Genomic DNA, 13,155 nt, shown 5'->3' with positions numbered 1-13,155 from the left:
TGTACAGTTTTCATGTGAACTCAAGTTTTCATTTTGCTTGGGTAATATTAACTTTTTAAAAAAGCCATTCTAGGGAGTATTTGTGTAAACTCATTGTGGTTTGAATTTGTGTGTCCCTAATGACTGATGTTGTTGAGTAGCTTTTCATGTGTTTGTCACAATATATCTTCTTTTATGAAGTATCTTTTTGTCTTTTTTGCCTCCTTATAAGTAGTTGTTGAATTTTGAGAATTATTTATATACTGGACCCAAGTCAGTGACTACTATTTCATTGTAGGTGCTTTCTAAAGAGGCACTCTTTTTTCTAACTTGCTTTTCTCATTTCTGCTGTTAACGAGGAATATTCTATACTAACAGTTTCTTCTGATTGCCCTGACTACCTCTTTCTTCCTTCTCTTTCTCTTTTAATTTCATTTGAAAGTCAGAGAGATGGACATACAGAACACTCATGCTGTGATTCACTTCCAAAATGCCTTCAGCAGTCAGAGCTCAGGACACAGTCCAAGTCTCCCATGTGTGGGACAGGGACTCAATGACGGGCCAGGGGTCTTCATTAGTTGGAAACAGCAACCAAGAGCTGGAACCAGGAAGTAAAGCCAGGTATCCTGAGGTGGAATACGAACATCTTAACAACTGGTCTGAGCACTCACTCCCTTTTATTGACTAATTTCAGTGGATACTTTTGTTTGGTCCAATCATTGATTCAGCAACTAATTATTGAGCCTCACAAGTTAGGGCTGACATTTTTTTTTAATTTATCAGCTAGCAAATACTTATTAATGTTTGGGATTTGATAAGTTACATTTATATGAGGGAGCTTTAAACAGTTCATGAAAAAATATAGATTAAAAAAGTTTTTAATCTGATGCAAAAAAAATTTGAAATTCATGCATAGCTCTTTCATGATGTGCTTTCTCCATGAACTCCTTTAAAATCTATCTATCTATCTATCTATCTATCTATCTATCTATCTATCTATCTGGCAAAACAACACAGTGGGAGTGACAGAGAGAGAGAGAGAGAGAGAGAGAGAGAGAGAGAGAGAGAGAGAGAGAGAGAGAGAGAGATATTTCCATTCTCTGGATCACTGCCCAAATGGCCTCAACAGTTAGTGGTCAGACAGGAACTCCATCCTGTACTTGAACCCTTTCCTGCTGCCACTCAGGTCATACCCGCAGGAAGCTGAATTAGAAGCGGAGCAGTTAAGACTCAAACCAGGGCTGCATATGTTGTACATGATGGCTTATCTCCTGCACCACAACATCAACTCCTCTATGAACTTTATGTAATCTAATATATGCAATAAAATTAGAATTGTTTGCTAATTTGGAGTATTTTTTGGCCATTTCTGGATCTTCCTTATATTATCAAAGATGTTTGAAAGACTGTACTCCTTTCCCTCTCTCTCATTGCCCCCCACCCCCACCCCAGCTACCCTTAGAGATTTAGAGCTTGGGATCTAGCAGGCTGAGGATTGGAGAAGACGGATTTTGAAATGGCTACAGTCTCGTTCCTGTCAGGTTTAGTGAGATCACTGTATAGCTGTAAAGATATTCACATCTTGGAACTGTTCCAGAGTGGAAGCCTTTCCATTCTAATCCTTTCCTCTGTTTTGGGAAGTAGTTCCTAGGAGCAAAATATTCTTTTGTTATGCACAAGGGATTCCCCTGCCTTAGCACACATTTGGTTGTGACCTAGATGAATGTTGTATTCTGAGGGGGCTTGGTTTCCACTATTCACTGGAATGCTGATGGAAACAGTCTTATGACCTTTTATAAAGAAGTATTGGTTGCACTGTTATTCTGCAGAGTTCAGATAACTTTTGAACAATACAAATGATTTCTTTCATTTAAACATGTATATTCATGGCATTCCTTCTATGCAACAAGTATACACTTCAACATCTGCATGAACTAAATTCATGCAGGGGTGGGCTGTTGGCACAGCAGTAAAGATGCTGTTTGAGACATTTGCACCCCATACCAGAGTGTCTAGGTTCAAGTCCCAGCTCCACTTGCAATTTCAGCTCCCTGCTAATGTATATCCTGAAAGGCAGCAGGTAATGGCTTAAGTACTTGGGTCCCTGTTGCCCTTCTGGGAGGATGCTTCAAAGCAGACGGAATGGCTGGAAGAAGCTCTTTCACAGTTGAGTTGAAAGAATTCTAGAACCAAGGCCATAGAGATGGAAATTACAGTGTCCAACTTGCCCTTCTTGTTGTAACACACTGCAGTCTAGTCCAGAGCTGCTTTGGTGGAAGCCACTAGACTCACGTTTGTAGGGCGGGAGAGTGAAAGTCTTGTCCAAGTCTGCAGGGGCTGCAGCTCCTCTACCTGAGGCCAGTGGGACTGAATGCTCCCATTTGTTCCTCCAGGCTCGTTGAGATCACCTAGGATCAACAAATATATCCATCCAGTGGAAACTGATTTTTTGGTTTGTTTTAATTAAGCCACCAGGACATAAGAAGGGTGAATAAAGCAAAAGATTGCCACAAAGCGGATCTAAGAAAAAGGAACTTTTAAAGGATTTATATAGTCATTTATTTTAAAAATACAGATAAAGAGGGAAAAAGAGAAATTCCATCCCCAAATGGCCACAGTGGCTGGCCCTGGGCTGGTTCAAAGTCAGGAGCCCAAAGCCTCTTCCACATCTCCCAGGTGGGTGCAGGGGCCCACATACTCCCCCAGGCACATTTACAGGGAGTTGAACTGGAAGTTGAGTAGCCAGGATTCCAACCAGTGCCTAAATGGGATGTCAATATACTACAGCTTTACATGCAGCACCAGCTGCAAGAAAAAGGAATTTGATTCTAATCTACATCTTACTAAATTCTTAACTTTATTTTCTTGATCTGTTTTATTTTAATTAATGAAGATTTAAAATGTGAATCATAATTTCTATGTGAATAAAGCCAAAAAGTGACAAAATGTAAAAAATTCAGTTCTGCCCATAGTCACTCCTGTATTATGAGCTCCTGCTATGGGACACAGACTTCCTTTTGATCCCGTTTTCCACAGAGCAGATCCTGTGAGAAGCAGCTGCATCCTAATTACAGCTTCTTAGAGACACGCCAAAAAAGTAAACTGATGCACATTATATGATTACTTGCAAAAGTTCGTGGGGGAGAGCCCGGCACAGTAGCCTAGTGGCTAAAGTCCTCGCCTTGCACATGCTAAGATCCCATGTGGGCCCCAGTTTTAATCCTGACAGCCCCACTTCCTGTCCAGCTCCCTGCTTGTGGCCCGAGAAGGCAGTGGAGGTCATCCCAGGGCCTTGGGACCCTGTACCTGCATGGGAAACCCAAAAGAGGCTCTGGGCTCCTGGCTCCGGATCAGCTCAGCTCCAGCTGTTGTGGCCACTTGGGCAGTGACTCATCAAATGGAGGCTCTTCCTCTCTGTCTCTCCTCCTCTGTGTTTATCTGATTGTCCAATTAAAAAAAATTCATGGGGAAATGGAATTAAATGATCAACTTATTTTGGCATAACATATTTGTGAAATTCATGTTTAGTTGTTACATATTAAATGTTTTCCATGAGGTTTTGAAGTATCCTCATACTGACATAATACTTATAAAAGAATTATTTTTGCTTCTGTGTATTATATATATATAGCATATGTCCTATATTGTATATTTATATATGTTTCATATAATATCCATTCACCCAATTTAAGTATATAATTTAATGTTTATCTACTTCACAGGGGAAAAAAGATGTGACCCAGATATTTAACAACATCCTGAGAAGACAGATTGGCACTCGGAGCCCTACGGTGGAGTACATTAGCGCTCACCCTCACATCCTGTTCACGCTCCTCAAAGGGTGGGTGCCTGGCTGCCTTCAGAGTAGGGTCAAAGTTACAGCTGCTCTCACATGTGCACTCACATGCATTTGGCTTCCCTTTTGGAGCTGCAGGAAAGGCGTCTGCCATGCTAGAGGGTCAGCCCTCCAAAGAAGTATTATCTCTGGCTACTTAGGCAACAGTGCAGTCCTGTCCTGGCACTTTGTGTTTCTAAACGTTGCCTTTCCATTTACTACTTCTCTTCTCACACCTCCCGTCTTCCTGTCTCCTGTTACTGATTAGGTACTGCTTTGTGTTTTTCTTCATCTGCCCTCTTCCAAGCTTCCCAGTTACGCTTTTCTTGCTTGTATGAGACTGAATGCTTTCACTATGCACATACAACACACACACAGACATACACACATATACACAAGTATGTATTCTGCATTCTGGTTCTGAGGACTCAAATTTAGGAATAAGAATTCTTCAAGTACCTGTGAACTGCCAAAGTATGTTTTCTGTATAGAGGTGGGATCAATATTACTGTGTGTGTATTAGCCCATAAGATAACCAAAATAAACCTGAAGTCAAGCTAGTTAGTAGAGTCCTTGGATTATTATCTTTTCTATATTCTCAGTTACAAACATTTCTTGGCATTTTGAAGCTATTCTAGACGTTAAAGCCTGGAGATCTGGGGATGGAAGGTGTTCTTCTCCTGCTCCTTGCCGACCTTTCTACCGCACCATCTCAGCATGGCTTTGAGTTCCTGTTTCCAGTTCCATTCTTTCTTTCTATCCTCCTACCTGTGCCTAATTCTTCTCTTCTGCATTAACATGCACTTTAAAACTTGGAATCATCTTTCTGTCTTCTCCATTCCTTACTCCTGTTGTTCAGAGATAACTGCTTTCATTCGTTTTTGCTTGTTTGCCTGTTTAAAAATCATAGATTTGCCTTTGTGTTACACACAATGGGCTTATACTAATTTTTGATTTATTTTAAGTTGTCTTTGATTAGATGGGCTAGATAATAATTTAGCTTTTTTCTCTTATTACCACCATTAATCCATCTCCTTCCCTATATCCTCCCACTATTCTTTTTTATGGTGTCTGAGTTTATCCATAATCCCAATTAGCTTATTTGACCATGTAGTTATCATTTATTGCTAAGTAGAACAGTGTGGTACGATCACCTTGGTTTATGATACAAAAGAAAGTTTTCTGCTGGAGAATTGTATCTCTCAGCTTTGGAAATGGAAATATATATTTCATGTTGGGTAGGAGACGTTAAATGTCTGTAATCAATAGACCCCCAATGGAGTGGCTCTCCCTCAAGGTAAGTCATATGTGGCGGGGGCGGGGGCACCAGGGCGTCTTCAACATGTGCTACCTAGCTTCACTTGGTTCACTGCCAGTTCAGCCCACAGGACGGTGAAGGTACATAAGAAATTATGTGTTTGAAAAATGACCATAAGTCTGGGGTACTGGAGCCTGGTGTGATCAGAGGAAGGAGTGGGATGCAAAGGCTGAGTCCAGGTTATACGGAGCCTCCCGTGCCTGCCGTGCAAACAGCTGGATGGTCATCCTTAGCAGGGAGTCACTGGGGACACAGGAGGAATTCTGTGGATTGCAGGGGGACGGGGACTGGGGCTGCAGGGGTCAAAGAAGAGATAATTAGGGTCAGAACTTCAGTGGGAATGAAGAGGGTGAATATTTTTAAAATATTTCCATTTTTTTCTGATACAAACATAGTATGTATGATCATTTTAAGATTTAACTATTTTAAAAATATGTAATTAAAAAATTGAGTACTTTGCATAATCGCTTCCATAGAAACCATTATCAACAAATGCAGGACTATTCCTTTGGTTTTTATCCTCTATTATATTTATCATTTTAAAAAATTTTTAAATTATTTATTTGTTTAAAAGGCCGAAGGGAAGGAAAGGGAAGGAGAGAGAGAACAAAACACCTCTCCTTCACACCCATCCCCAAAGTACTAGTTCATTTCCCAATGCCCCTAATAGACATGACTGCCTCAAGCCAGGGACCTGAATGTCAGTCTGGGTCTCCCACATGGGTGACAAGGAACCAAGTACTTGAGCCATCACTACTGCCTTGCACAGTATATAGAAGCAAGAAACTAGAATCAGAAACAAGGCCAAGACTTGAACCCAAGCACTGCAATATTGAATGTGACTGTCCACAAGTAGTATTTAACCGTTACCCCCAAACACCCAGCCCTCTTCTATTTTTTAATCACAACTTTTACATTATTTCTTCATAACCTGTTTTGTGTATTAAATGTAGTTATTTAAGAGGCAGAGGGAAAGAGCTTTTCCCATCTACTGGTTCACGCCCCCAGATGCCAACACTGGCCCAGGCTGGATCAGGCCAACACTGGCAGCCAGAACACAATCCAAATCTCCTACATGAATGACAGAAACCCAGTTACTTGAGCCATCATTGCTGCCTCCTAGGTTGTACATCTGCAGGAAGCTGGAGTCAGGTGCTGGAGCTGGGAGTCAAATCCAGCTGTTCAGTGTATGAAGTGAGCATGCTACAGAGTGTCTTAACTGCTAGCTGAAGACCTGCCCCCATACCATTTCCTGAATTCTTGCCATGTGCCTGGTATTGTGCCTTGAGTTAAACCTAATCATTGCAATAATACTCTGAGGACTGGTAGTATTCTTACCGTTTTACAAACAAGAAAATTGAAACCCAGAAAGAATAAGGATACTAGTTAAGGTTGTATAGCTAACATGTGACAGAGCCAAGTTCTCAGTTATGTTCCAATTCTGAATGCCATGTTTTTACCATTGACATATCCTTAAAAAGACTGTAGGATTCTTCAGATGTGAAGGGAAATGGAACTGTCATGCTCCTGAGGACAAGGCAGGGGGCACATATCCCCACCTGGAGCAGCTGTGCCATCACCAGTTTTTCCTGTTACCATTCTCTAATGTGACATGCAATTCCAGAGATGTGAGGAAGGATCTGGGCATCTTCCATCCCATGTGGGAGATCTGAAAGGGAGCGGATGATCTTAGAGTTCTTGGCCTACAAGGGCAGTCTAGTTCCCCGTGGTCTCCTTGGCAGTTGGGATATAGCCCTTGGTGCCCGTACTGATAGTCTTTAGTGAGGATAGGAGATATACTTTTTAAAAAAATGTGTTTATTTGGAAGACAGAGTGACAGACAGGAAGACAGACATCTTCCAGCTGCATGTTTGGTCCCTAAAAGGCTTCAATCACCAAACCTGGGCCAGGTTGGAATCAGGAACCTGGAACTCTATCCAGGTCTCCTACATGGGTACCAGGGGTCAAAGATTTTGGCCTTCTTGTGCTGCTTTCCCAGATGTCCTTGCAGGGACCTGTGTTAGAAGTGGAGCAGCCAGGACTCAAATGTGTGCTTAAGTAGGATGCCCGCATCACAAATCACAGCTTAACCCACTTCACTGGCTGGGAGATATACTTTTTTTTTTTTCGTTTTAAGATTTATTGGAAAGTCAGATGCACAGAGAGGAAGAGAGACAGAGAAGAAAATCTTCCATCCATCAATTCACTCGCCAAGTGGCCACAATGGCCAGAGCTCAGCTGATCTGACGCCAGGAGCCTGGAGCCTCCTCTGGGTCTCCCACATGAGTGCAGGGTCCCAAGGCTTTGGGCCATCCTTGACTGCTTTCCCAGGCCACAAGCAGGGAGCTGGATGGGATGCGGAACAGCCGGGATTAGAACTGGCATCCATGTGGTATCCCAGTGTGTGCAAGGCAGGGACTTTAGCCACTAAGTTACTGCATCAGGACTGGAGTTATACTTCTAATAGTGTTAGAATTGAGCAGTGGGTTCAGATGGTGATGCTCTAAGTTTCCCAACATCATATTTACTTGTTTTACCATCCATTTGTCATTTCATTAGTAGTTAGAAAAAGGGTTACCATTTTTCAAATTTTGTCATTATTTAGGTTTTATAGGATGACATGATTATTTATAGAGAATAGCTCTTTTTAATTTTTTTTTTTTTTACTTATTTGAAAGGCAGAGCAAAACCCCCCACCATACACAAGAGACAGGGTTTGAGATGGGGACCTTCCATCCACTGTTTTACTTCCCATATGCCCACACCAGCCAAGACTGGACCCTGCTGAAGCCAGGAGCCAGAAACTCCATCTGGTTATTCCATTTGGGCGACAGTATTTGGTCCATCTTCTGCTTGTTCCCAGGTACGTTAGCAGGAAGCAGCATAGTTGGAACTCCAACCAGTACTCTGCATGGGATGCTGGTGTCACAAGTAAAGGCTTAACGCACTGTGCCCCAGTGCTTCCTATATTTGGTTACACCCATTTTCCTTATTAGCACTCAGTGACCTTCTGGGGCCCCTTCTGGGTATGAGAATGTCTGCTTTCCTATGTAAAACGATGGACCATGCCCAACTCATGACACACACCTGGGCTGTCTTTCTGTCTTAAGGCTGTCTTTCTGTTTTAATCTTTCTGGGCTAAGCTTATCTTTTTGTTAGTTTTAAAATGTAACAATCTTGACAATTAACATTGTGCCACATGGGCCTAGAATTTCTCCCAGAGACCTGGTTCTTTTGAATGAAAAATGGTTCTTAGAAACTATAATTTAGATACTTCAGGTGCTTGTTGATATTGGGTTATTTCTTCTAGACCTATTCCATGAACACAGTTTGTTCATTATTTCTAAAGGTAGCAACGTTTTCTAAATTAGAAGTAAATTGTCAGGTCTGGCATTGTGGCATAGCACATAAAGCTACCACCTGTCATGTTGCACCATATATAGGCACTGGCTCATGACCCTGCTGCTCCACTTCGAACCCACCTCCCTGGTAATGCAAGCTGGGAAAGCAGTGGACAGCCCAAGCACTTGGAGCAGAGGGAGCTTCTGGCTCCTGGCTTCGGCATGTCACAGCCCTGGCATTGCACCCATTTGGGGAGTGAACTAAGGGATGGAGGATTTCTGTCTGTCCCTCCATCTCCAACTCTGTCATTCAAATAAATACCTTTTTATTTTAAAGTAAATTGTTTTGACTACATAGTGTTGAATGGCATTTTACAAAAGTTTTCCAGGAACTGCCTGTCATTGTTTTCTTCCCAGGAATAATAACAAAAGTAATTTCCCCTTTACATAATATAATCTTTATTTTTAAATTGAGACATTCTTGCATAAATCTTTTTTTCTAGCTATTTTCTCTATAATGGCTCTCTGCTAATAGAGGCAATTTTTGTTACATTTTGGTTTTCATTCAATGTGAGAGATGTGTAACTATGCCCTCCTTATGAGAGTGTGCCTTCTCCATTCTGACACAGTTGATTATAGCCCAGACGATATGGTCCAGATTACACGTCAGGAAGGAAGACATGATTCACTTGTAACAAACAGCAATTCAGCATTGGCTAGCTTAGCCTGCCCTAGGTTGGTCATGGTGGGAAACACAAGGTGATTAGTCATGGTCTTGGTCATCAGGAATCTTGTTCAAAAATACACTAGGTTAAGTAAAGGCTTGCAATGTTAGTGAGATTTAAATCTTAAGAAAGGCTTAACTAAAGGAGCACTTGTGTAAAAGCATTCATCTCGCAAAGTCAACATTATAGAAAGCAGTCATGCTGAAATGATGTGTTTGAATTACAGATCTTATAAAGAGTACTAAGGAAATTAGGAATTCTTTGTTATATCCCAGTGCATTATTCGTAACTTCAGCATGTTGTCATTTCATGGAATGGCATTTCCACTACTGAGGACAAACTCTTGGCATGAAATGACAAATGTCTCACCCCAGAGGATGATCTTTTAAAATGTTCTCTTGGTTCTCAAGAATAAATCATCTCATTGCACAGATGGTTCTAATAAACCTCACCAAATGAAAGGAAATAAGAGAATTAATTTTACCCAAACGTTGGAATGGAAACTTTTTTTATAGAAGGTCTCAATTTGCAAATGGAATTTAAAAATGAGAAAATGCTGGCTAGAGTTTATACAGCTTCTTGACTCTCCAAAGTGTGACAGCCATTAGAACTCTCTAGTATTATGAAATGTAAGCTCGTTTGAGGTCCATTAAGTTCACTATATGCCTACTTGGTGAGAAATGTTTTGTCCAGCACTCTTTGGAGCTTCACGTGGGATAAGGAAGAGTAACATTAAATAAGAGATAGTCACTAATGGAGATTTTGGTAGAAGAGAAGGCAAGGGAGAAAGTCAACACCCTCGGCAGTGAGCTTGTTTGTCATGAGGTGGAGAAAATAAATTCGTAACAATTTACTACAGAATGAAAAAAGGGCTAAAGAGAAATTACCAAGATGTTGTAGGAGTGTGAAGGGGAGAAAGGGTAATCTGAATGGTGGATATTTAGGAATGACTTCAAGGAGGAGATGGCATTTGAACTAAAGCTTACAAGATGAGTCTTAATGTTGGGAACATGAGAAGGCATTCCTGTTGAGGGAATAGTGTACCACAGGGAATTGAAAAATGTGATGAGAAGGGAAGTTAAATAATTGGGTTAGGGCCAAACTGTGAAACTAACACTTCAGTTGACCCTTGGTATCTGTCCCGAATAGTTCCAGGACCCTCTGACCCACAGTCACCAACATCTGTGGTTGCTGTCTCTCTCTCTCTTTCTCTCTCTCTCTCTCTCTCTCTCTCTCTCTCTCTTTCTCTTTAATTGGAAAGGCAGATATACAGAGAAAAGATCTTCCATCTGCTGGTTCACTCCCCAAGTGGCCTCAATAGCTAGAGCTGAGCCAATCCGAAGCCAGGAGCTAGGAGCTTCTTCTGTGTTTCCCGCGCAGGATGCAGGTCCCAAAACCTTGGGCCATCCTCGACTGCTTTCCCAGGCCACAAGCAGGGAGCTAGATGGGAAATTGAGCAGCCGGGATTATAACAGGTGCCCATCTGGGATTCTAGCATGTGCAAGGCAAGGACCTTAGCTACTAGGCTACCACCCTGGGCCCTGTAGATGTTCTTTTATGTTATGGCCTAATGTTTGCATATAACCTACACACATCTTCCCTCACCCTTTCAATCATCTCTAGATTACTTTCAATACCTAATTTAATGCAAATGCTATATAGATAGCTGTTACAAGTTTATCTTGCAAGTTCCTGGGGAGGAGATGCAACTGAAAAGAAGTGGGGGTCCTCTCTTGAGCAACTGACAAAGTTTATTTGCAGAGTTCCAGTTTATATACATTTAGCAAAGCAACACTTCATAGTTCAGCTCAGACATCAGTTACAATGATCAGGTTTAATACACAACTTGTGTCATATGTATGTAAGCAGGGAGTTTCAGAAGAGCTAATAAGGCACCTGGATCAAAGCAGCATTGCTGTGAGATATTGATAAGAAGCACTACTTTGATCTAAGATAATTGGCTAACTAAGCACAGAGGTTCACCATGTATCAGGGAAGCACTAAAGCACATCCAAGGACTCACTGGGGTCAAGAGTGCGCTCTGGGTGAGAGGCCCTCCGCTTCCTCTTTCCTGGAGCTTCTTAACAGGATTCCACAGGCCTCCGCTGTCCCAGCTATCCTGTTGGATATATTCCGACAGTTGTTTATTGCTTAGGGAATAATGATGGGGAAATGTCCATGTGTTCAGTCTAGATACAGGATTTTTCTTCAGTTATTTTTTAATGCCTGGTTAGTTGAACCTATGGGGTACAGAGCCCAAGGATATGCTGACAATAAAAGTTACTAATAGGGCTAGGTTTTAGGGGCAGATATATTATTAGCATTTTTTTTTCAATTGGAAAGGCAGATTTATAGAGAGAAGGAGAGACAGAAAAATCTTCCATCTGCTGGTTCACTCTCCAAGTAGCTGTAATGGCCAGTGCTGAGTCAATCCAAAGCCAGAAGCCAGGAGCCTGAATTGGAAATGGAGCAGCCAGGACACATACTGGTACCCATATGTGATCCAAGCACTTGAAAAGGGAGGATTAGCCAATTGAGCCATTGTGCTGAGCCCTAGGAGCAGACATCTGAACTGCAGTTAATTGCCCACTTGAGAGACCTGCACTATTAGGGTGCCTAGGCTTGAGCTCTGGCTCCTCTACTCCCCATTCAGCATCCTGTTACTTGTGTACCCTGGAAGGCTGCAAATGATGGCTCAAGTACTTTGGTTCCCTGCCACCCACATGGGAAACCTAGATGAATAGAATTCTGAGCTTCTGGCTTCAGTCAGGTTCATCTCTGACTATTTGCAAGCATTCTCTACTCAACTATTAGCCAACTCACAGTTAACAGTCGGTTGAAAACTCTTCATTTAACCTACTCCTCTACTAGTGTATCCATTTTTAGAGCATCAATTCCATGTTAATTTTTTACTTTAAACTCTCCAAAGACTTCACAGTGCATTAAAATAAAAACCAAACCTGAGTGGACATTTAGCCTAATGATTAAAATGCCTGTATCCCATATCTGAGATGGATTCCCAACTCTTCTTCACCATCTTCCTTTTAATGCAGGCTGGGGGAGGCAGCAGGTGATGCTGCCACGTTATTTGGGTCTGCCATCCTCTTGTACTTCAACACTGGCATACTCTCCAGTGTTGTGGGCATGTAGGTAATGAGTCAGCAGCTAGGTACACACACTCTCTCTTGCACTCCCTTTCTCAAATAGAAATAAAACCAAACTGCTTCTGTTTGTCTACAAGGCTGTATTTGAACTGACTATTGCCTTTGTCTCCATGCTTGCCTCTTTGTGCATTGCAAGCACACTGACTTAATTCCTGCCCCTTTAACACACCAAGCTTGTTCTTCCCAGAGCCTCTGCAAGCTAAGCTGCCTTTGCCTGAAACATTGTCCCTTCCCCAATTTAAAGTCTCTCTCTCTCATATACGCACGGAATTAAGTAGTCACACTCTGTAATACTATCTGTTTTACTGTCTTCGGTTTTCACAACACTTTTCGATTAATGAACTGTCTTATCATTGTTATATTCTCCTTCCTCTCTCCATCAGACATGCTCTCACTCTGACATCAAGACTCAATCTCATCCTGTGTATTTTTGTGTCCTCAGCATCTGGAATAGTGCTACACACCTAGCAGGTATTCAGAAGGTATTGAATCACTGGTGTTAAAGTGAGCTGTGACAGATGATATCAGTGTTTTCAGCAACAGCAGTCCTCTTGCTACCTTTAATGTTATTTGGTTACTAGGTAACAGAGCTCTCTTTCTCTTTTGTTTGTGCTATAGATATGAAGCCCCACAGATTGCCTTACGTTGTGGGATTATGCTGAGAGAATGCATTCGACATGAACCACTTGCCAAAATCATCCTCTTTTCTAATCAATTCAGAGATTTCTTTAAGTACGTGGAGTTGTCAACATTTGATATTGCTTCTGATGCCTTTGCTACTTTTAAGGTAATC

General features: G+C 41.7%; 1 protein-coding gene across 3 annotated transcripts in view; it reads left to right on the top strand.

The window, feature by feature from the left end:
* The window catches only part of CAB39L (calcium binding protein 39 like), a 98,552-nt gene that overhangs the window by 48,085 nt on the left and 37,312 nt on the right, over positions 1-13,155 (top strand). For all 3 annotated transcript variants that reach the window (XM_040991424.1, XM_040991425.1, XM_040991426.1), the window contains 2 exons: positions 3,702-3,820; positions 12,981-13,149. In XM_040991424.1, coding sequence (XP_040847358.1) covers positions 3,702-3,820; positions 12,981-13,149 — 288 coding nt within the window. The remainder of the gene's footprint in view (positions 1-3,701; positions 3,821-12,980; positions 13,150-13,155) is intronic.

The sequence above is a fragment of the Ochotona curzoniae genome, unplaced genomic scaffold (genome assembly GCF_017591425.1).
Source record: "Ochotona curzoniae isolate NIBS_2020 unplaced genomic scaffold, NIBS_Ocur_1.0 contig_64, whole genome shotgun sequence".
NCBI classification, from domain to species: Eukaryota; Metazoa; Chordata; class Mammalia; order Lagomorpha; family Ochotonidae; genus Ochotona; species Ochotona curzoniae.
Note: the sequence above shows the minus strand (reverse complement) of the source record. Positions and strands in the feature narration are given on the sequence as shown.